Below are 25,494 nucleotides of genomic sequence, written 5' to 3' on the forward strand. Positions count from 1 at the left end.
GTGGACATTTTTACTGCAGCAGGCACTATGCATTAAGCCATTAATGAGCTAAAATCATACATTATAATGTGCTAATAAAATAATCCCGAGCTCGAGGAAAACGGTTTAAATATACATAATTATACATCTTAGATGGCGATCAATATTCATTGATGAAAAAATGAAAAAATGTACTATTGAAAAAAAAAATTAATTAATTTTATCATGCCTACCTATATATAAGCCTCAGAATCGACAACCAACACAACTCTACAGATTTAAAACCATATTGTTGTATCCTTCTTCGTATCGCATTATGTCTATCGATTATATTGCGATATTTGATAAAACTCCTCTAAATTAAACAGTTTAAAATAGATAGGTGGTAACTGAAGTCGTTGAACGTATAAAAAATGATTTTTTCCGTTTACCAAAAATAGGACATTCATAATATCACATTATATAATTATTGTAGTATAGGTTATCTTAGTTATTATACGACACATTAATTTTTTTCGCTTAGCGATTGTACACACAATTCTCATTGAAAGCTATGCAGTTCTTCGAGTGATAATCTATATAGATAGTTCATGTCTGCTGTCACGATCTGCAATAAACTATGCACGTATCTTTATGACATGAAATATATATAGTATAACTACACGGTTTACAGTTACTGAAGTTTAGACTATCTGTAGATCTATACACAAATTGATAGTCATCAGATTTTAAGCTTCTATAGATGGTCCATGGGTTACCATCATATGCGATATATCAAGTTATCATTAAAAAAGTGGTTTTCATATAGAATTTATTGGTTTATTTTTCGACTGATAAAGTATAGTGCCCTCACTATACTTAATCTTAAAAAAATTGTTTGCACCTCTTACACAGTAAGAGGACATTATAGTAACGCCCAACTATTTTGGTTTTAAATTTGCTTTCACCCGTATCTCAACACATAATTATATTATAACCTATATGTCTAGTCTGTAGCGGAGGAAATCGAAAACCGGCGACGATCCCGCCTGACGTAAATGTCATTAAATACTCTATAATATTATATGGATCATTCTACATCACCGTTCGTAAATGTAAGCACGTTGTACGTACGCATCACACAACGTATATACGACGCGATAATTCAAACTTATCGCGTCCGCCGGCGGTACATGTATTATAATATAATAATATATAATATAGACGGCGCGAGTGTATGATGCGCGCGCGCGTTTCTTTTCGAAATCGATATCGGACGGTGGCGGTGGCACACAAACACGCCGAACGCGACATCCGCAGCGAGGTAAAAAAAAGTTTTAAAAAATAATAATAAATAATACGACGGGTCGACGGCGGCGAGAGGAGAGAAAATACAACACACACACACACACAACGAAACACATTATACACGGCCGTCGTCCCCTCCCCGTCTTGCCGACCGCCGTGGCCGCTCAACCCTCCCCGCCGCATCACAGAGGATGATCGTAGGGGCGGGTGGGTGGACGAACGGGTGGTTTGAGTGGGTGGTGGGGAACCGGGTACGCGCGCGCCGAGCGGCGCGGCGGTCACGTAACCGACGCAAATCAATCGAGAGATCGGCGCGGAGATTGGCGCGGAGGGGAGGACTCGACGAGCTGTGGGCGCGTCCGGATTGGTCGGCGGCGTCTCTGTACCCGGTGCCCCGCGTGCAACCTGTCCCGCGACGCGACCGCCGCCGCTGCCGCTGCCGCAGTGCTGCTGCTGTGTCCGACCGCCGCAGTGGAGTTTGCTCCGAACGGACCGTGACCATCGCGCCTGCGTCCACACACGTACCACATACGCACACGCGCACCAGTTGTCTCGCGCGTAGAAGATATCCGTCACCTCTTCGACGAAGACGACGACGACACACACGTTCGCCACGTACGATCGACGACGGGCCCGCTCGCATCCGCCACAGCCGCCGTCCATGAAGATACGCGACGCCACCCGAGAGATCCACCGCCGCCGCACACCACAGGTAAAAACAAAAACGCCATAATAATAATATCATAGTGAATTTAAATCGTCAGGGACGGGCCGCGGAAAAAATTATGTTAAATATCTATTGGACTGATAGTCAGTCGTCGTCGCCGAACTCGATGGGCTATTTTAGACACCGCCGGACCGCGATTTCGCAATAATATTATTCACGGTATTTTGGCTCGGAGGCAGGCAGGTAGATTATAGAGGTACCTGGAAGAGCCGAGTTCGCGCGTTTAAAAATACGATATAATTCCTATTTCCCGTCGACCGGGTACTCGTAATAACCGCCGCCGGTGATAATATTATTCCGATCAGGCTATTTTCGTGCTATCTTTACGGGTTCGAGATGTGATAATTATCTGTCCGGTGTTTACTACGACGACGGTCGCGGCCGTGGCGCACACGTCGTTATCGGCCAGCGTTTGATTTAACGCGAATCTGCAGCCGTCTCTTCGCACTCCACCTAATCGAGACCGCGAGTCGAACGGGCCCCGTCGGAGATCTGTCCGGTCCGACGGGTGTTCGTAGACGCGTCGCGCGCTGCGGTGCACTTATTTTTTCCGTTTGAGTGCGACACGGACGATGACGTTATTTTATATTATTGTCCGATGATGATAGTATAACATATAATATTAATATCATTGGCCGACTAAATACTGAATTCTACGATTCGAGCGATGATAATAGTATTGGCGATACGTCGTCAACGCGATATTTGCTTTCAAAGCTATGTCACACCTGCTCTATCATAATATTGTGTTACAGTAATCTACTAACGGCGGCGGCGACCAGGCGACATAGCGTCGGGTAATAATGCCAATATAACATTATACCGTACGGTTCGGGTTATCTGCGTACGTGAGATGTACGTGCACATAATCGTATATAAATATATAATAATATTGTAATGTAAAACGCGCATACGCTGTGCTGTCGTAATAATATCTGTCTGTGCAACCTCGTTCGCAGACTCGGCGCTCGGGTTCGGTTAAGTGTGTATGTGTTCCCGTGTGCGTATAGGTAGGTAGTATTATGGGTACCGTGTGTATTTCTTCCGGGGTCAGAACACGGCGAATTTGAATGACAATAAAATTGTAATAAAATAATAATAATAATAAAAATATTCGGGACGACCCCTTTTCGTCTCCCCCGAGGGCTAGCGTGCGCGCGCGCGCCCGTCTCCGAAAACTGGATAGCGTGTGCTCGGTGATCCCGGCGAGAACCGGATGCGCACGATGTCCGGGGAAACGACGAGGATACACAATATTTGTGCACCGGCGGGACCCTGACTGATTTTAAAACGTTTTTCGTTTCCGAGGTCTACGACGGCAGTTTTGCGAGTTTTTTCCGGTTTTTCGGCTTCCCCAACGAAAATATGCGATTCATCGGGCGTCTTCTGTCCGGCGATCGATTTCGTTGATATTGAATACACGCAGCGTAAAAAGTAAATACCTCCAATGGCTGCGGGTGCTTTGGCAGTCTTCTCTGTACACACAAATCCAATTACGCAGGTACCAATCCGATAACCGCACGTGTGGGTAAAAAACATTTCGGTCGGGCTACACCTTTATTACTGCTTTTATTGTAGCGCGTAAAGTTAAATATGCTGTGTATGTTTGTGTGTGTGTGTGTGTGCGGGAGACCTGAAATTAATAATATGATCATTTTCGGACTGTTATCTAAGTTTTGATGTCGTTCGACCGGGGGATATTATTATTACACTATTTTTTCTCTTTCGAGATCTAATAATGGTAATCGTTATAATTACTATCGATCCACAGCCGTCTAATAATACGGGTTCGGAAAGTACGCGCCGTCGTCGACGAGACATCTCTCTGGGTGCGCCACCGCCGATCACATGTCTCTGCTTTGGAGCAGATAAAACGTCGATTAAAATATTAACAAATACCACGGCGCGCCGACGGTGGGAGAGGAAGACTTATTTGTCACGTTAGATATTATTATTTATACAGACGGATACTACAACTATAATAATACCGCAATTGGTACTATACACGAGCGAACGCCGACGAGATAGATACGTGCCACTTCAACGCCGGTTCGTCCCGTGTAGGCAGACAAATGCGTGTGGGTATTTATCGGGAGAGTTGTCGTATACAATATTTAAAAATAAAAACAAACGCTTCGGAAGCAACTAACGGTTTAGAGTGGCAGAACGTAGTGCGTGCAATCGTGTGGTCTGATAGGAGTGTGTGCAATCCGTTTGTTAGCGGTCCAGCTCGAAGCTCGCCACTCCTACTGTATTATATTAAATAGGATAAATATTATGGACTAAATATCGTGGACTGTCGCTCACAATTTTTTTTCCAACCTTTCAAAAGCTGAGAACGGAAAACGATTCGATCTAATAATTCCAGAAATGGTGATGGTGTCAGCTTGGTATGCGATGCATACTGTGCATACTGTGGTAATAATAAAAAATAAAATAAATAATAAAAATAAAAATAATTATAGATAATGGTGACAATAAATCTATACATGTGTATTGTTTTTAATTTATACAAAATATGACAGATTATAGTTATTTACTGCAAGAATTGAAAGCAAGCTTTAAACCCGAGTAAAGTGTTATACAATTTTTTTTATTCGTCTACGTGCAATTTTCTAAAAAAGCATTTATGTCACTTAAAAAACGATTTAGTTACGACAATTTTGATGTTGAATGTTATAGACGAGTACCTATACATAATTCATTATAAATTCACTGAAATCAGGGTAAATTAACCAAAAATATTTACTAAAACCGAAATTACTGCTCTACCTTTGATCTTATTCTTTCATCTATATACCATCTAGAAAAAAATCGTAAATTGTAGTTTTGCAGGGTAATTTGTCAGTTGAATTTTAAGAACGATTCGATATATTGTATTGAAATTGTATTGGTACCTACTTAAATTTTAATTTTCAACTGAAAATCAGTTTTTCTTCTTAAATTGTAATATTATATAGGTATAAGTGTATCTACATCTATTGATTTTTTTCGTCTTTAGTTTCTGTTCCGCGTCTAATCGATCGCTTGCAATGATGGCGGCGACGGGCGCAGGGAAACGAAATGTATAGGTACCGGCAAAAGGGCGCAGCTTTATTATTCTTTGTCGCGTTTTTTTTTTTTATTTATCTCCTAAACAAACGTCACGGTCGCAATATAGTATTAGCTAAAGATAACGAGAGCACACACACATTCGTAAATACTATGCGTGACGCGTGCATGCGGGTGTGTGTCTGTGAGTGTGTGTCTGTGTGTCTGAAGTTCCTAAAAGTGATCGCAGAAAATTATCCGCCTTATCTTTCGATAATAATGTCTTTCGAATACTTTGAATCTCCTCTACTCTAAAAACATAATAATTCGTCGTCGTCGTTAATCTTCGGCGTTTGATATCGGTCGTCGTTCGTTATTGTTGTATGCTATAACACTGCCGCCGTGTACTACGATCTACTACTATATTGTTACCATGTATAACAACGTTATTGCTCAAAACGGATATCTACCGGCTGTGCACAAGGTTAGTTCCAAAATGGTTTAAACGGCTATTTGCACTACACTCAGACTAGGATTTAAGGGGAGCCAGGGCCGGGTGCCGTCATTATTATTGAAAAAAAACCTTACTAACTATTATTATTATACAATTATTTTGAAACATTAAATATAATTACACTAAAGATTACTATTGTTGTTTAACTGTGTTATTATTTATATTTAAATGATAATTTATTTCATATTTGTCAAGTGCCTAAATTATATTATTCAATGTCGCTGTTATTTTAGTTTATGAACAATTTATTTATTTAATTATATTTTAATTTTGGAAAAATGTATTAATAATTATTCAAAATTATATTTTACTATCTTCTAAATAACTTAATCCTGGTTTGAGTCTATATTATGTATCATATTAATGTTGTATTAGGACATGTGTTGTACCTTGTATGTATGTCCAAATGCGCGTAGCCGGGATTTACCTGCGTCAGCGGATACGCGTTCGATTTATAATTTTTATCCGGTTTGTTTAACGTTTTTTCCACTAATATATTATGCTTTATGATGATATTGTTGTCCCGACGACGATGTTATGTAGTATTGTGTTCGTTCGAGTGTTTTGAAACCACGAAAGAATCGGACGACACGAGATTAGGAAAAAACATTAGTATTATTTAAAATGTAATCGTCCGTTCTTCTCGATGGCGCAGTCACTGTTGTCAAAATTGTATTTACCAGTCTCCCACTCACGAATACCGTTCGCCGGAAACGTTCGCGAACGTAAAAAAAAACCCGAGTGACAAACTAATAAACAAACTCAGGAAATTAAAAAAAAAAATAATTCTGTCCGTTGGGACGCGTTTTTCTGCATAATAAATATTGTCTATTGCATCATAATATTGTTTTCGTTATCATCGATAAACCACCATTGGCGGCGTCTGATATAAAATCGGAAAGAATTAAGAAACACGTACATAGGTATACTGTAACGTTGTGCCTATAGCGTGGCGTTTAATCTGTATCGAACGATGATGAAACACATTATACGACGAAAGAGGCTCTCCAAGAGTCACAGAGATAAACGACGATACGCATTTATGATATGTATAGACGATGTATATGTCTCGAGTGATCCGTCGCGACCTCATAACAACAATCTTGTTCTGCATAATAAAATACATTATATTATTACACTCTCTTGTAAATGTATATAATATAATATTATCATTATTTATTCGTTTCTCATTCCTCTTTCTCTCCGCGTCCCCCCGCCCCGTGGAGCGCGAGGCATTGTGCACCCTTTTTGCGCGAGGATCCGCGGCCCCCGGGCGCATTCGATAATCCCTTATTTCCATATTCCTTTTCTTTTCAATTTTATTACGTCGTTTGTCAAAGGTCATCGAGGCAACGTGAAAAAACTGGTCATCCCGCTTTCTGAGTGCATCTTTTTTTTCAACTCGTATAATATATACGCGGAAGTTATACACACTATACCTAACTAGTATACTCTTTAACCTAACCCTTTGGCGCAAAACCGTTACGGCGCGCACCTTGTAGTCGTTATGCGCGGTAATATCCCTTCTTCCTTGAACGACGACTCGTTTGTGAATCGTAGTGCCTGTAAATCGTCGGAAACATTTCCGGCGTTGAAAAAAAAAACAAACAAACGAAAAATTGTCTGACTGAAATGCATATCTCGAGATCGCCGGGGCGCTGCAGCAACAATAACAATATTATTGTTAACCACATACGATCGACCAACTAACCACCAAAATATGTTATACACGTGGTGTAATGTTCGAATCGTCGACTCGCCGTTTTTTTTCAAATCCGATAGTATTATTTTCGCTTCCGACCATGTGACTTCCTATATAATATTATTAATATTAAACCCCGTCCGGTCTCGATCACCACCCGTCCAACCAACGACCCTCGGCGAACAGACACGCTACACACAGAGGATATACAGGTACACTTGTGAGGATGCGTATCCGGCAAAGAGGAAACGGCGAGAAAACCGTACAAGTGCTCCGTTTTTACATATACACGAGTACCACAGTAGTTATTATTCTATATAGGTTTACACCGTGTGATTATCGTACACTCGGGTGACGTCGCTAGTGTAATACACATAGGTGTGTGCAACGGACGTAATAATAGAATATATATATATATATATACATATAGTTTGTAGATAGGTAGGTAGGTACCTACCATATAACGCCCGTGGACCAATTCTCTCTCCGTCGACGCATCGTTGCACTTATGTATATATACACGCGTGCGTGTGAGTGCAGCGAGCTCGGGAAGAATATTATATTAAAGAAGACGCGCACACACACATACACACAGGATGTGGTCCGGTCCGACGTTTATTTTTTTTTTCATTCTTTTCCTGTAGTCGTCCTCCGCCTCCTTCTCTTCCGCTTGCCACCGCCGTCCCCCTTTCATCCGCGGACAGATAAAACCCCACCCCGTCGCCGCCACCTCACTCGCCGCTCTGCTCCGTTGCCGGCGTACCCGGTCCAGAAGCCGAAAACCGGATACTTTTCATTACGAACACGTATATAGACAATGGAACGAAGACCCCATCTCGCCGATACGCGTTTGTCGTTCTGATGACTCTTCTCTTCCCTCTTTTGTCTTAAATAACGCGCGAGAGAGACCCGACGCAAATATAATATATAATAATATAATATATAAACGAAACAATATAATGTATAATGATTTTTTTTTCGGTTACTATGCGCGTGTGACGACGACGAAAAATAATATATACGTCCGTTAAAAATAACGCGGCCGACAACTGCTGAGAGAAGAATAAACAATATTCGTATAATATATAAAATAGTATTATACTTAAATATTATCTATGCGAGTTGAGTATTACGCTGAAATATTATTTGGATGACGATGACTAATATGAGATCTTTAAATGTTCAAGCTTTTTGACGGAACGTAGATTATTCACCGTTAATCCAATCAAAATATTTTGAAAATTTTAATTTTTACTGATAAAAAATATAAACATTTTAATTAGGTACAATAAGGAATCTGCCGGTTATTTTTATTTTATTTTTTGAATCAAAACAAACTGACCAAATCGATTTTCTCAAAAACCGGTTCTGCGTAAAACTTCTCGCTTTTCCTAATATTATAATTAAGTAGAGTAGAGTTTTTCGACTTCCGATCCTCTCAAAGTACTAACTACAGATTAATTTTCCTACCAAGAGTGATAATATCGAAGTCGAAAGCAACGTAAGGAAGGCAACGCTACAGACCACAAATAGACGGATAAAGCCTAATAAACACGTCATTGCACTATTTTACCATATGAGTTCACTCATCCACTTCACTGAAAATCTAAAACAAATTTCAACGATATTCGGATATATTACGTAATATACCCCACATAATAATAATTAAAATTATCTTTGCGCGTGCGTGCTGTAGCGTATTATACGTGTATTATTATAATAATATTTTACCAACAGTCGCGTGGAAATACTTTTCGGACGACGCGCGGCCACCGGCGTGCGCGCTCGCGATATGCGTGTTTCGTAATAATAACAACCGCAATAACATACCGATATTATTTTATCGTGCCCGCGCCCACGACGCTACACAGTACCTCCGCGGCGCGCCATACCGATATGTATACGGTCTACACGAAATTATTATATTATTATATTTACATTCCCACCGAAGGGTTTTGTTCTGTTGGGGATGAACGTGCGAGACGATCGCGTAAATCAAGATTGTATAGAAATAATACGTATAATAACGACAACAACACGACGACGACAATAATACGGCGGCGACGAGAGTAAATGGGCGAGCGCAGGCGGCGGCGCCCCGGTGTGGCGGCGGGTCAATTACACGCGTCGATAAAACGTCGTGGCCCGACGCCGGAGACGCGGCGACGGTCGATGTCGTCGTCGTCGTGGTTTTGTCTGTCGAAAGAGATTCCGGTACAGCACCGCCGCGACGGCGACGGAACTGGTTCGGCCTCGTCGTCCTGGCGGCGCGCTGCGATCGATCGAACGATCTATAGATCGGGAATCGTCTTTATTATGTTAGGTATACGTGTAAATTTGTAATGCGTTCACCACACATACACAAAAACGCATCATATACACCATTACTCGATTTATACATACGATTTCATACCACCCGATCGTCGAGAGAGACCGATTTTTCGCCTCGCCGGGCGGGTGTGGTGTCTGACACCGTATATTATAAATATATATATATATATAAATTTGTTTTTATAATTTCGTACGTCGTCGAAGGCGTCGTATAAAATATTTGATTTTTATAAAATTCAATAATATCAAACTTTCCCTGATTTGTATCTGATTACATAAAAATTCGATCCATTTAATGGTTTGCTTTAAAACGTATAATGGACCAATCATGTTCCGTGGTCAATCGGCTCACTATTGATTCATAAATCATTATAGTTATTGTTCGTGCTACCCCGAATTAGTCCTTTAAACTTGGTAGGTACATATACACAAATATACATTTCTTAAGATTGGAAGCAACTCGAATTCGATGTGAAGTGTTTCGTTTTGTACAAACCACAGTGCATTTAAATAATCGTAATATTTTTCATTGGAATACTCGAATTTTATTTTTTATACGTGTCTTAGCACAATAATGTACTTCAACAGAGAGCCTCATTAAGTAATCGCAGACAAATTTATATGTATAAAGTCGTCAGATAGGTTTGCCTGTGTATGTATATATATACTATAGACAGTATTAAAATTAGAAACAAGTAGATGGAGAAATTTATCTATTATCCATGACTTATGTAGATGGAATTAACTGTCAAACAAGGGCACGAGTAAAACGAAAGATTTGAATTCCCTGCAATCATTTATATTTTAGACTCAAGTTCTATGTTAATATTTTTCGAAATTATAATAATTGCGATTTACATAAGACTCCTTATTGGTGTCTTTTTCGATTATCTATGTTAGATTCCGTAATTATTTTAACATCGGGCCTGTATTATGATTTTCCATATTATATATTGTTTGGTCGCGGTTGAGGGTTTATGAACGAACCACAAAACGATCGAATTCTTTCGTAAAGTCACATTTGCGCGCCATCATATCGTTTACATCTTTGACGTTTTTCGGTATCCGTTCTCCGCACAATACACTGACTTCATTATTGTAGATTAAACGAGATTAAACGTGGAGATTTATTTTCAGATAAAATAATACCTACACGGAATTACACCTATTATACACGCTTTAATCACTGATAGCAATAATTATCGCTCGTGGCCTTCGTCAGCGGGGGAAAGATGATATTTAAAAAAATAATTTTCTTCCGTAACATTTACAATAATATTATCTCGATTAGTGCGTGGTTACGTGTTTAGCCATCAATATAACGTGCCGGCTGAAAATTTCGATTACGCATATAATAGTATATTATATTATATCAGTAAAAATATAAAAAAAAACCAATTTTCGTCGTATTTTATTTACTTATATCAAATTGGTCAATTTTTTTTTCTTGACCTCGTATTATATTATTATGCTACAACAGGACAATATATGTATCTACCGCATCTATATTACCTATCTAGTGTATGACATGTGCGCACGGTTTTTTCGACATAAGCTCGCGGAATCAAAACCGTTTCGTAATCGTTCCGCAATTCGTGTATACATGATAATGATTGTTACTATATCACCAAAAACATTTTATTAGATTTTTTTTCGTATACCCACACGGTTCGAGCAGCTATTGTTTATTATTATTATTACTTCTGTTTAGAGGTGAAACTTCAGAAAAACTCTCCCATTGTACCCTCCTATAGCAGCGCTCAGGGAAACGTGGCGGCAACATACGACGCATGCAATATCGTAATATTAATATACCGCTGACTCGACGTGTCATATTGTATTATTAAACGCCGTAATCTATAATATACTATTTATTGGTTTTTGAGTGCGTAGAACTACGTCATTTTAAAATATTTTTTATACAACGTCGGCGGCGGCGACAACGACGTCGACACTCCATCCGCGCGTGTGTCGTAATATCGTAGTGTTGGTGTTTCGGGGAGAAAAAAATAATAGGTAAAAAATACACAAACTATTATATTACATTATTATTTACACAAGCCGTGTCAAAAGAAACGCGCCGTAGCGTTGTTTGCGCGAGGCCGCCGCCACTGCCGTCGGAGTTTCGGATGGCTCCGAGCCGCGAGGCGAACACCGACAAAAAATTATTACAAAAATTAAACGAGAAAAAAAAACGGAAAAAAGGTGTTTGCAGTGCGTGTACCATTATCATCTTTAGGCGTGTGCGCCTATGATATGCATATACTATATATATATATACGTTTGTGTGTAGATATACATATGTAGGCTACAGTGGTATAATATACAGGTATATGTATATACATATATACGTTATGATAGAAGTAGTGGGTGGTTATCCAGGTGACTGTGCAGCTGTACGCGGGACAGCAGCAGCACGTGCCCCGCAGATCATTGCTCTGAAAAACAGCTGCGTTCGTACCTGCAGCAGTCAGTATATTATAATATAATATTATAATAACGCGCGCGTATACGTACATATTATACAGCCGACGTGTAATTATTATTATCATTATTAATATGCGCGTAGGTAAAACGAAAAATAAAAATTATACCCGACTGCGTAACGCATAATAATAATATATATTAAAATATAGTTAGGTACTCGCAATTGTTATTTTTAAATTTATTTTCGTTTGTTTGTTTTCAAAATTCGTTCGATATCAGTAATAATAATAACAATACCGCGGGAGACTGACTGGCAGATCAAGTTGAGATCCATTCGATGCGCCTTCGCTGCAATGCAGTAATGTGCACGAGAATTAATGCTATAATACGCAGCCAACACACTATAACTAAGATATTGCGTTAATCCTTTTTTGTCCATAAATGTTACGACTTTAAAATTTAAATGTACATAATTAAAAGTTTCGTTTTGTACATGTATTATACAAAATTTTATTTGAAACCATTTTTTTCATTCAGTTATCTACATAAAATCTATGTACATCAATCTAACCGTTGCCCATGTATTAATGCATATGATTAATTAATAACGCCGTTTATTGCGCAAGTAAACTCGTCGAATTTTTTTCCATATTTTATACAAATATTAAAATCATATAAAAGTGGTATATCAAGGTTTTTTTATTGCAATATATTTTAAGGACGCGGAATTCGAGTTTTATATAATAAGTAATAACCAATGTAAACTCTAAAATGTTGGGCTGTTATACATTTCAAACGTAGTAAATAAAAACTTTCTTGGACTATTTTTCTGCACATAAACCCAATTAATAAATTATGATATAAAGTATACAACACGTAATAAAAATAACAAAGCACAAGTGTCACACCTCCAACTCGCATAGTTCGGCTCATCGCTATGTAGCCTGTAAAACGAGTGATAAAATTTAAGTAGATCATTCGATATCGATCACTTGCACAATTATTGTGAATTTAGATATTATTATAATAACAATATTATAAAATAGATAGTTTACGCAGTCGGATCAGACAGAATAATGTCGTATTATGTGCATTCGCGCGTCTTTAATCTTAATGACAACAGAAAAATTACTCATAACGCATATACAATATTATTATACTACCACATAAAACAAATACCACTATACCAGCAGAAAAAAAAATACGAACAGTAAACAATATATCGCGCGAAACGTATACGCGGAGAGAAAAAAAACATAATAATATTAAGCCCGACAATAATTATTTACGTTTGCCCGTGCATAAATATATATATATATATATATATATGTATATAATATGATGAAGAGTGTAACATATAATATTATAATATTATGATATTATTAATATCATATTTATGTGTATACAGTTTTTTTCATCTCTATATATTGTTCGCCTTGATCAAAATCGTCAAGCAAACAGTATTTTAATTCCATTCAAATACGCGCGACGACGTCGGTAAACAAAAAAAAAAAAAAACCGTTTTTACGCTCTCCGGCTGACGACGATTTAACAGCAATTAGACGTATTTTCAAATCGTCCCGTGTGGTGTTCATCCTCGCGAGTCGTCGTCATACGCATATACGTCATGCATATTAACCATAATATTATAAGTACATCGTGTACTCTTGGTTTCCAATAATTAAACAATTATTGTGATCGAAAACTATTCGCGTAGAAAAATTAGAAGAAAAAAAACGGTATACGAGGCGTTATTTTGTACTCCGCGGCGATAATATTTTTTTTTCTATCGTGACCGACAATTTTATTATTATAATTTATAATACGTCTTATAATCGTTTAGAGTTGTTCCGTCTCGTGTTCCATGTTGCACATTATTAATTTGATATTATTATAATCACAATATTATTATTATACGACGCCGCTCTATTCGTATCTGTAGTAATATAATCGTCTCCGACGGAGATCGGTCGTCTGGCGCGCGCCATCATATTATAATAATATACGTTATACCAGCTACTATTACTTACCTATAATATACATATAAGTGTTATGCACACTGAATAAATGCGTGCGGTTGCACAGCGTTTATCAGGGATATAATATTGTTTCCTTGTACGATAATAATATATAATTTATCACTGGAGACTAAAAATAATCACCGAAGACCAAAAATCTTCGACCGAAGGTCATGGACACGCGCGTGTGTTCGACTGCGTTGCACATATTATTATTACAATGTATTTATGATATCGGTATTTTGTGTGTAATATACATATGTATAGTGTGTGAGTATAACGATTGTCGAAACGCAAACAAACGATTTGTCTTTCCAAAATATTGACAAAATTTTAATAGTAAATTAAGTATATTGTACGCTGATACGCTCTCAGCAGCTCTTGGATCGACATTGAAAATAAAAATTACTTGTCGCGCGTATCCGAGGACGTACCGAGAAGCTAGAAAACGAATTACTGACGTTTGACAAAATCCGATTGAAAACTGTTAGAGCAGCGCTTTGCCAAGAAAATTACATGTTCCGGCCAACCCTATATTATTTACAGTATACACCTATACACATATACATACATTTATTGCATAATATTACAATTATAATTTATTAGTATTTTACAAATTTAACCGCGAGCGATGGTCATAATTTATGATTTATATATAAATAAAACATTTAACCTAACAATAAATGATGATCGACGAATACAGCAAATGAGATTGGCATAGACGAGAGTACAATTTTAGTTATTCCTTATAATTTGTTTTGGGCTGTCAATAAATAATTGATCTTTGTGATGCAGAGTAGCCAACGAAAAAATCTTTGTAGACGAAATAAGAAAAATGAAAATAATAATAAATATTCTGTACGATCATAACCAATAATAATACAGGTACAGTGCTTAATTGTGAAAGATACCACATAGTTTGTTCGTATTGGCCGAATCAGTCGTGTACCATGACAAATAAACATATTGAAATTCAGCTTGGACTTAAGATTTTGTGTGTGCTAACCGATGTGACATGTTAACCGATAACGTGATAAACGGTTTCTATTGTGTTGTATCTTAAAAATAATAAACCAGTCTTGTCAATTGAAAACCTGGACTTTCAGGAAAGGTTGACCGGCGCTCATCGGTAAACATAATAATAATACTAATGTTTACGTAAATAGTTTCTGTGCATGAGACGGCCCGCGGGTGAGAAGAACACGCACAGGTTTTTTTTTTGTTTCGAGGGGCTGAGAGGGAGGGGGAAGGGCAAGACGTAATCGCCACCGGACGATCTTGAGAAAAACGACTGGTCTTCGCCCCACCGCGCTCACTATTATAAATTGCTCTCGCGAGAGGGCGGTCGGCGGCGGGCTTATAATTATTATTACCGTGTCCTCCATGACTGCTCATAAGTACGCGAGTGTGTGTGTACAAAAGACTTTTATTATACGTCGCGCGCGTGTGTGTGTGTGTGCGTTTTGTTTCCCATCAATGACCAGCATCCGTCGCCATCTTTGATCACACACACAGAGGAGACTATAATATACGAGTAGTATACCTTGGGAAAAATCCCGACCGTGCGCATACGCAATTATCGTGCCCAGACCCGCTCGCGAGTATAAGCACAATATTATATTATTTTATATACGACCGACGTCGTCTACATGCGTGCTCGCCTTGTACGGTTCACCGGTCCTGTAACCACACACACACACACACACACATGAGGTTTTGTGAGATTATTATTATTATACACGCATGTATTTTCTTGTTTTCCTTCCTCCTATATATATATATATACACATGTAACATGCATATAAACTTGTGTATGTGTGTTACAGTATTATTGTACGAACGCGACTTAGCGCGGAACGCAATAATAATAATTACTCGTTCATCTTTGAAAATATTATAATTTAACGCGAAAACATTGTGCCCGGAAGACCTAGAGAAACATCAAATACACAATTATAATATACGTATAAAGTATAAAGTATGTGTAATGTGCATGTGCAGCTGTGCATGATCTCACGAAAACAGCCAACAATATAAAACTATGTCAATTCTCCTAACCAATATTTGTTTTTATTTTATATTTTTTAATATTTATATTAAAACGGGGCTAGTTATCCATTAGTCTAAACTTCAAATGCTTATATTTCCAACCATTGATATAAATTTAGAATCCTATTACAGAAAACTAGTTTACTACCGATGTTATTTAATAAAAAATTAACTACTGTTATTATGAAATAATATATTAATATATATATATATATATTATACTAAAAATCGCACCAACAAAATGTAATAAAAAAAAATTATAAAATTATATTAACTTGTAAAGATGAAGTGTTATTTAAAACACAAAAATTAGAGTACCTATAGTTAAATAGATGCATACAATTTGTAAAATGAGAATGGTTTTAACGATTTAACGCCGCGATTATGATAACAATAATATGACAACAAAACGTACGTTGGCTTATTAGCGCCGCCGATCGGCTTTTGGCCTCCAAACCGCTATTCAATAATAACAATAACAAATGCGAAGCTGTCGTTAAATTATTGTTGTGTTCCATAAACACACGCCGTATCTATGGGGGTGACTACATCCCCTCGATGAAGCCGCTGAAAAGGGCGCCGCGTACACGTAACAACAATAATGTTTATGTGTACACTGTATACACACGCCCTCACCCGCTTTTTCGCGGCTTACCTGTGCGGGCCATAAAAAAAAAATGAAAACCCAACACGATATTATTCACCTCCGCTGCAGCAGGCTGAATAATACTTTCATATAATTGGATCGAACGCTACGGTTCGTGATTATTATTATTAATATCTAATAAAATATTAATAACCTAACATGCGCTTCGACCGAACGTCATCAGCCAAACAGATTTTTCTCACACCCCATGTATCTATATAATGTATTATTATAAAATAATAAATAGCGTTAATGACAAAAAGTCTGATTTACGATTATATGAACCCCGCTTGTAAGTTGTAATTAACTCTTCATCGACATTAATATAAGTATATATAACCCAATGACAAAACTACGAATACATTTTGAACATTACAGTAAAACCCGAGTTAAAATTTCGCGATAGGTTATAATTTTCCACCAAAAAGTTTTCCAATCGACTTAAAAGGAATAAAGGTATGCGAAAAATATAAAAAAATTAAATTATCGTAACCCAAGCCAGTTTTTCGTGGGTGGTAATCGACCATATGATGGACATATGGTTCTAACTCCGCTGCCGGCCGATTAAATTAATTGAAATGTATATGCGTGTGTTTATTTTTTTATTAAAGAGCGTTTAATATAATATAATAACAGAAACGACGACAACACAATCAGACAGCAGGCAGCAGCGCCGTCCCTCGGGGAGATATGAAATTCCAAACCGGACTCGTGGCGGTCGTCGCATCCCTCGATGACGCGCGGTGTTATTATATTATTATATTGTTATATTGGCGGGGCGCTCGTGCGCTGGTTTAGGCGCCGTCAGTGCATTATTGTTATTAAAAGATTATTGTTGTTCGATTTGTGCTGGGGGAGGAGGATGCAGCCCTCGCGACGACGACGGACCCCTATCGGCGTGTCAAAGGCCAACGACGTCAACACACACCCGCCCGACGTGTTGGCGGCTATATTATATTTGCTTCGCTTCTTTCCCCCTATAATAAAGTATATATCGCATGGTCTCGGGTCCATAATCATATCGTCATTGTGTCGATCGTTATATTATACATAAATATTTTATTATTATTATATGGTCGATAACAACTACAGCGTGCCACAGTTTACATTATTATTATTATTATTATTATTATATCATTATATGTAATAATCGCATTGGCCGGACGGGGTTAATTCACTCAACGTGTGTTTTTCGTCGGGGAGTTGCGTGAACGACGGGCCAACTCTCGCGGTGTTGTCACAACTATCGATCGGCAATCATACCTATCCCGTTGTACCTATAGTAAAAGTAATAGTAATAGTACCTTTAGGTATTATATATAATATTATAGTAGTCAAACGGAATATTTTAGCTTATATTTTTAATATGTTTTGTTTTATCCACATGCAAACACCTGCTGATGGTTATTTCGTATGTCTCCTCTTTTGTATATTATATATTTATGTATAGATCATATGTAACATATATATTATACGCGTGTGTGCGTAATTTTGTTTATAATAATAATCGCACGCTTTGCTGTAGTTCCCATTCACGCCACGCGTATCATACATTTTTTTTAAATGTATGACGACGAATGAACTCTAACCGGTCGACCTTTCTTCTCTCGCGCACACACACACACACACACACACACACACGTACTAACGAATAGGTATGCTGTGTTGTTTGTGTGTACATCACCAGGGCGGTTGAACTTTTGTAACTATATATATACGCTCGTTGCCATGCTGACCGAATGTATCGCTCGAACGGCCCGTGTCGGCGTTTTGTTCCTTCTCTTCTTATCCATGTATTTAATGTATACACATATATATCTCAGTCTCTCGTCAAATCGATACATACGACCGCTAGCCACCGCCCACCCTCCCACCAGACAAGGTTTGACTTCTGGTCTCGGGTTTTTTTTCATCATTCTATGACTTGTCTGTTGTCATAATATATTATTCGCATTTGTTTCAGGTTTGAAATGTCATCGGAAATGTTACGTGTAGATAATCTGCGACAACGGTTGTTCTGCAATTCCGTGTTGGATACAAAACGGGAAAGCCGGTGTCCTGTGTGCAACGCCATGTTTTCAACCACTTATAGTATGCGTCTGCATTTACAGACCGTTCACATGGACTTAAAACCACAAAATCTTACCGCCAAAACGTTTTATCGCGAGTTTAACAATAACAACAGCATTAACAATAATAACAACAATAACAGTAGTAATAACAACAATAACAACAATACGGCCTTCGCCGCAAAGTCGCCGGCTAAAACGACGTCGTTCAACAAAAGTCCCGAACGTGCGCACGTCACACCTGTAAAATCTTCGTACAACGGCGACTCAACGTGTAGCACAGATTTTAGTGATGGATATCCGTCGGACAAGGACTCGTATTTCGGCAACTCGCCCAAAGATGATATCCCTCTGTCAGTTGTGGGTGGCGGTTTCATGTCGCCGGCCAACAAGAGAAGTAGCAATGGCCACATGAAGGCCAAGCGCACGTATGCGTGCAGGTTATGCTCGACCGTTTTTGGAAATTTGCGGGCACTTAAGGGCCACAACTCGTCTAGCCACAATAAATCCACCAATGGCATGTACGCGTGCAACATTTGTGAGTTTGCCAGCACTGAAAAAGCGTCGCTAAACCACCACATGAAAGGTCACACGGGCGAGACACCGTACGTGTGCAAAAAATGTTCGTACGCGTTCACCACGAAAGCCAACTGCGAACGGCACCTGCGCACCATACATAAGGCGTCCAACGCCGAGGTAAAAGCGTCGATATTGTTCAAGAACGAGGAGAAATCGGCCGGGTCAGTGTTGTCGGCTAACGACGAAGCAGCCGCCGACAAGAGTGAAGAACTGTTCCACCACCTTCGTCTACAGCACCACAATCAGGCAACAACGGACTATTCTCAGTACGAATCATCCGGCCAAAAGAGCTCGGAGGACGATGAAGACGAGTACGATGAACCACTGGACCTCAGCATGAAGCGTTTTAAACAGGACTTCGACAGCGAGCCGCAAGATTTGTCAATCAACAGTAAGAGGTCGTCGTCATCGTCGTCTTTTACAGCTGCCGCCACCGTCGGTGATCACACAGACGAGGAGGACTGTTAACAAACCGACTGCGACGATGCCGTTCCGCGAGCAATTTGTACCGCACGCCCCGCCCGGCTTCATGGACCTATCATTACCCACTCCTTTACACGCGTATTTTCTCAACGAACATCGTATGTTTTTCAACGGCATGTACCCAGCCGCGGAACGGATGCTGCCCATACCACTCACCGTCGACATGATCCGTGCAATGCGGCAGATGAACGAACCGGTACCGGTCCCAGCTCAAGAGCCGGCTGATACCCTTGTCCCATCGAAGCCTGATACACCTGAGCCTGTGACCGTACCACCTCCGCCACCTATTCCGTCGTCCGTAGACGTTGCGCAAAAACCAAAAGACACCAACGGGTTGAGATTAGTGATGAAAAACGGCATTCTGGTGCCCAAACAAAGGCGGTTCAGAACGGACAGGCCACATGTCTGCGAGACGTGCAAACGGGCATTCACATTGAAATCAAACCGCGATCGGCACGTTAAAAACCAACATCCGACCGATTGGCACAAGAAACCTAGGTCGCTGTCGTCCAAGTCGGAACCGCAGTTCTCGGCTGTCAAACAAGAACAACAGGACACGTCGCCGATTTCGAATCAAGTGAAAATGGCTTTGTCGTTGAAATGTCGGCCGTCAGAACAGCTGTTACGGACCGAAGATGAAGTAGATGAAGACGAAGAAGATGACGACATAGTGGAGGAGGAAGACAAACTCGTCATAGTGGAAGATGGTGGAGAGCATAACAAGCCCGCCGAAGTTAAGGAAAAGTGCTCTGAGATCAAAGAGGAGTCTGCCGATCTGGTTAGTGTATCCAGATTGCTGGACAATGCTTCGCACCAGACGTTTCCGCAGTTCACCAGATCTGATGAGGACCATAACGAGGTGACCAGCAGCGAAGAAGAGCACAGCGAGGCTGCTAGCTATTCTGAAAACGACGGTTCTAGGTAAGTCGGAGAGTCAAAAACGTGAAAAGCGTGAATAAGATTTTTGACGCGTACATATATGTGTGCAGGTATAATATTATTAACAATTTTTTATGTTTTTATTTCGACAGTATTAACGCAGTGAACAACAACATCGATATAAATTTCAACACAGACAAGGATGAGAACCGAGAGAAACGGAAGAAAGTTAGTGCATACGCGGCTGCACCCAACAGGGTGTTATGTCCGTTCTGTTACCTTTCGTTTCCGTGGACTTCGTCATTGAAACGTCATATCCGCACGCACACGGGCGAAAAACCGTATCAGTGCAAACACTGTCCGCTATCGTTCTCGACGAAGTCTAACCGTGACCGGCATATCCTGCGCCTGCACTGTACACCACCTAGCAAGTCAGCCGCTTCGTCCGACAACGAAACAACCGCCGCGGCGCCGGCCGACGCTAAGAACGCGTACAAGTGCACGTCGTGCCCAAACTGTCGCGTTTTCTAAGCGCAAAAACTTGATCAGCCACATAAATCGGGTGCATTTCGATAAGAATAGTGGTAGCGGCGGTGTAGGAGAAGACGACGAACGAGGCGGTGACGGTACCGAAGAAGATGGTGGTGAGTCTGAACGTGATTACTCGACAATGACTATGTTCAACGGATGGTGCGGTAATAATAACGCGACTTCGGCGACCACCACGGCCAACACCACCACCTCAACTACAGCCGCCACCACCCCGTCCAACACAGTCACCGGATCCGAACCGTGTTTCAAGTGTCACCTGTGCGACAGCAGCTACCTGGATAGACAGGGCGCTTTGGACCACATCAGGATCGACCACGCCGAATGTTATGAGATACTGGTGTCGCAGGGAGCCATGGACAACGACCACGATTCGTCGGCCGTCAAACAAGACGACGTGGAAAACAGAAAGGTTGGTTGCATTTCGTACTATCGTATTATGTTAATCATTATACTAATATGTTAAATAATGGGCATAGTGATTTTTATTTAAAAATTACGAGTTGAAACCAACATGAATGTATGCATAACATTTATCCTGATTATAATACTAGTTAAATCCTTCCCATCCTTAATGTTTACTATTTTTTACTGTCGTAAAAAAAATGTATATCATAATTTAAAATAAAAGTATCTAATAAAAATAACTTCTGTATTTAGAATTGTAATTCTTTGAAACGAATTTATGTATTTGTACATAAATATGATGATATTTCATTATACTATATACGTAAATAAATAATTATTATAGTGAATAGAAAAAAAATTTCCGTACAAAGTCGAGCCCTAACTATTAGTTATATATACTATGCATCTCCCCCTTGTATAAACATACCATAAATATGGCGTATCCATTAGCTATAACAGGGCCTAAAATTCGTTTTTTGTTTCTTAGGTCCTGTGTGCGTTCTGTTTGCACCGTTTCTACTCTGCCGAGGACCTGCGCCGGCACATGCGCACCCACACGAAGGAACAGCCGTTCGCGTGCTTGTCATGCAAGCGCCGGTTCACGCTCAAGCACAGCATGGTCCGGCATATAGCCAAAAAACACGGAGGCTGCCAAGACCAGCAATACGGAGGCGGTGGCGCTGGAGGTGGCAGCGACCACGAACGAAGATCCGCCAGTCCTCCAAACACCCCTCCACTAACGGGAGGTCCGGTCACCGGTTACGATGATTGCTGCAGCAACCGGACAGACACGGGACTGATCGGCACGCTGCTCGGCATCCGCGACAGCACTGTCATCGATCAGGTGTTGCAGACAAAGTCGCCGGAGGACGCGGCCAAAATGTTGGGAATCAAAAGCAGCAGCGACTAGAGATCGACGCCCGCGCACAGGCCGTAGCCGGGTCCGATCCACTTGTACGATAATTTTGTCAATAATTTTACACACATTCTTATTTCTTATTATAAACCATATACATAGAGAGACAGAGAGAGCTTGTCGTCGGAATACGACATTTATAATATAGTATTAAGTATATATATATATATTATTATTATTAAAATTATGTTATTATAAATTATATTATAAGAAAATACGCGTTTTGCAGTATATTATCATATACCAATCGTGTTATTGGCTGACCGTTGTTGCCTTATTAAATTTTAGTTGATATTATTGTAGATTGGCCGCTAAGCATCTACAATAATATCATTATTATAATTATTATTATTATTACTATTAATTTTATTTTAAGAACGCAAATTATATTTAAAACTATTATTCACTGAAACGGTTACGGTTCCGTTGAGTATCTTAAGCATAATTTTAGTGTTTTAGATAAGTTTATAGTAGTATAGTAAGTATCGTTGGTGGTGTAGTATAGTAAACAGACGGAGTCGCTATCGAAAAAAAAGAAACGCCAATGCAATTTCTACTTTTCGATACCTACTCGGTCACCAAAGTCGTTTTTGACGTCTTCGACAAATATAATCTTCACTCCACCCCCTAAGGGAAAATGACCGTATCGACCGTTGCTGAGCGCGGTTTCAACGATATAAAAAGATATATAATAATATCGATTAGATTTATTTTACCATTATATTTACGTCGGCCACCACTGCGTTAACAGTAGTTTTATTTTTTATTTTTTATTACTTAACTTTTCTTTCTTTTGTTTTGTGTGTTCCTCTTTCGGTACGCGTCCCCGCGATCGTCTCGAATTCGCGTTTTTTCGTTCATCACATCACGAGTAAACGCGCATTCGACATTCCCGGATATAAAGGTTTTTTTTGGTCTGCATAAGATTTTCGTCTTTTACAGGAATTCCTGCAGTGGTCGGAAATATTATTCGGCAAAAAAATCTTTCGACTAGTACCCCTACTTATCTTCTACATCGTATGCAATTTTCACCGTGTTATATTGAAGTCGATCGCCCGATTAACGCGCAACCAAATGTACACGTGCGCGTGCCTTCGTCGGTTTCCAGAGCCTGTTCGATGGAGACTAACGTCTATATCCCGGAGAATAAAATCTGAATTAATAATATAACCTGTATAGACAGTAGACACCCTATATTCCATATTATATTTAATATTGATTTGTTTAGTTTTAAGAGTGTTACTCACTATAATATTTTCATTTTTTTGTTTTATTTCACACCAGGGGGGGGGGCACGTGGTTTCGTTGTTTTAATATTTGTAAATCTAACGTGACTACACTAACATATATTACATACTATAATATTTCGGTAAAACTTAATCATAAAATAATACCTATACCAACAGTAATATTATTATTACTATATATAAACGGGGTTGTTAACCTATAGCTGACCTTATTGTATAATATGATTTATTGAATTATAGACTTCTAGAATCGTTTAATTATATATTAGTAATTTTAGTTTTTATCAATATACATGTACATTTGTATATGTGTATGTGTACGTGTCTGTGTGTGAGTGTATGCCATGTACTATATTATATATATTATAAAGCACTGTTTTATTAATTATTATTTTTCGTCAATTTTGGGCTGCACTATTATTATTAATTTTCAGTTATAAAAAAAACAATAAAATAAAGAAAAAAAAATATTAATAATTTAAAAAAATCTAGTCGAGCGAAGGTGTATTTTAATAAAATTAACTAATATAATAATAGTGTAAAAATGTATGTACTGAGCCCTCGATGTTATTTAGCCATAATAATACCTAATAACGTATCAATAACATACGTGGTTAGTTATAGTTTTTTAGTTGTGTAAGGCACATCCCTTTTCTTCCTCTCTGTACATTCCTCTTTGTTCCAAAACAATCATAATATTATAAAGGTTTATAATTTTTTAACCAACAATCATTATTTACCTATATAGATACATTTTTTCCAGACTGTAAACATTTTTTTTATCTCATTTTTATTTTATGTATATAGCTGCAATGCTGCATAATATATTTATTTTATAATATAACGTGTGTAGCAAGTTGGCATATTTTATCTTTTTTTTGTGGTTATTATTTTATGCAAGTGATACTAGTCGTTATACATATTGGTTAAAGTTTGTCCCATTATTATTATTATTATTATTATTATTATTATTATTATTATATACCATTATTACAGTCGCCAACATTATTTTATTTACCTATATAGACTAAACGCGAATGTATACCTTAATTATAATTTCTGAAGTTGTATAGTTATATAGACAGTGCTAAAGCAATATTAATCATTATCTGTATTTAAATAAATTTATTATAATATTTATCTCGTAGTTCTATTGTGTGTTTGAACTCCGATTATAATAATAATAAGTTAAAAAGCAATAATTTAAAAAGAAATCGTATATGATATTGTATTTATTATTAATTTATAAAAGTTTGTTTTTGAAAATTAAAATAATAAACTTCAGTGTGAGTGAAATGTGTTGTATCGTTAATCAAAAATTCTCAAAAGCATATTATTTTAAAGGATTGTCCGAAAACCCTTTACCCATCATTTCAACAAACGAAAATCCGCAACATTATTGTTTAAATATAATTATCTTCACCGATAACACTATTATAATCATTTTGAAATATCCCGTCGTGTTATATACACATGTGTAATACACATATTCGTATCGTTCGACGAGGTGAGTCGTGAGTGGTAAGTAAATGGATTTGACGTGTTCTAGAAAATATTATACAGACGCAGTGTCACGATGTGGGCAAAAAAAATTCCAAGAATAACTACTGTCAACTATACTACATCATCTATACCAGATAAACGAATGTATATG

The 25,494-nt window shown here is 38.5% G+C and overlaps 1 protein-coding gene across 1 annotated transcript; it reads left to right on the forward strand.

The window, feature by feature from the left end:
* Positions 1-1,715: 1,715 nt before the first annotated feature.
* Positions 1,716-24,899, forward strand: LOC113551924. The gene is given in 6 exon segments (XM_026954508.1): positions 1,716-1,978; positions 18,674-19,823; positions 19,825-20,762; positions 20,873-21,236; positions 21,238-21,681; positions 22,165-24,899. Coding segments are annotated over 5 exon segments (3,312 nt in total). The 5' UTR covers positions 1,716-1,978; positions 18,674-18,680; the 3' UTR covers positions 22,588-24,899.
* The last annotated feature ends 595 nt before the right edge of the window (positions 24,900-25,494 follow it).

This window comes from Rhopalosiphum maidis, chromosome 4, assembly GCF_003676215.2.
Source record: "Rhopalosiphum maidis isolate BTI-1 chromosome 4, ASM367621v3, whole genome shotgun sequence".
Classification (NCBI taxonomy): Eukaryota; Metazoa; Arthropoda; class Insecta; order Hemiptera; family Aphididae; genus Rhopalosiphum; species Rhopalosiphum maidis.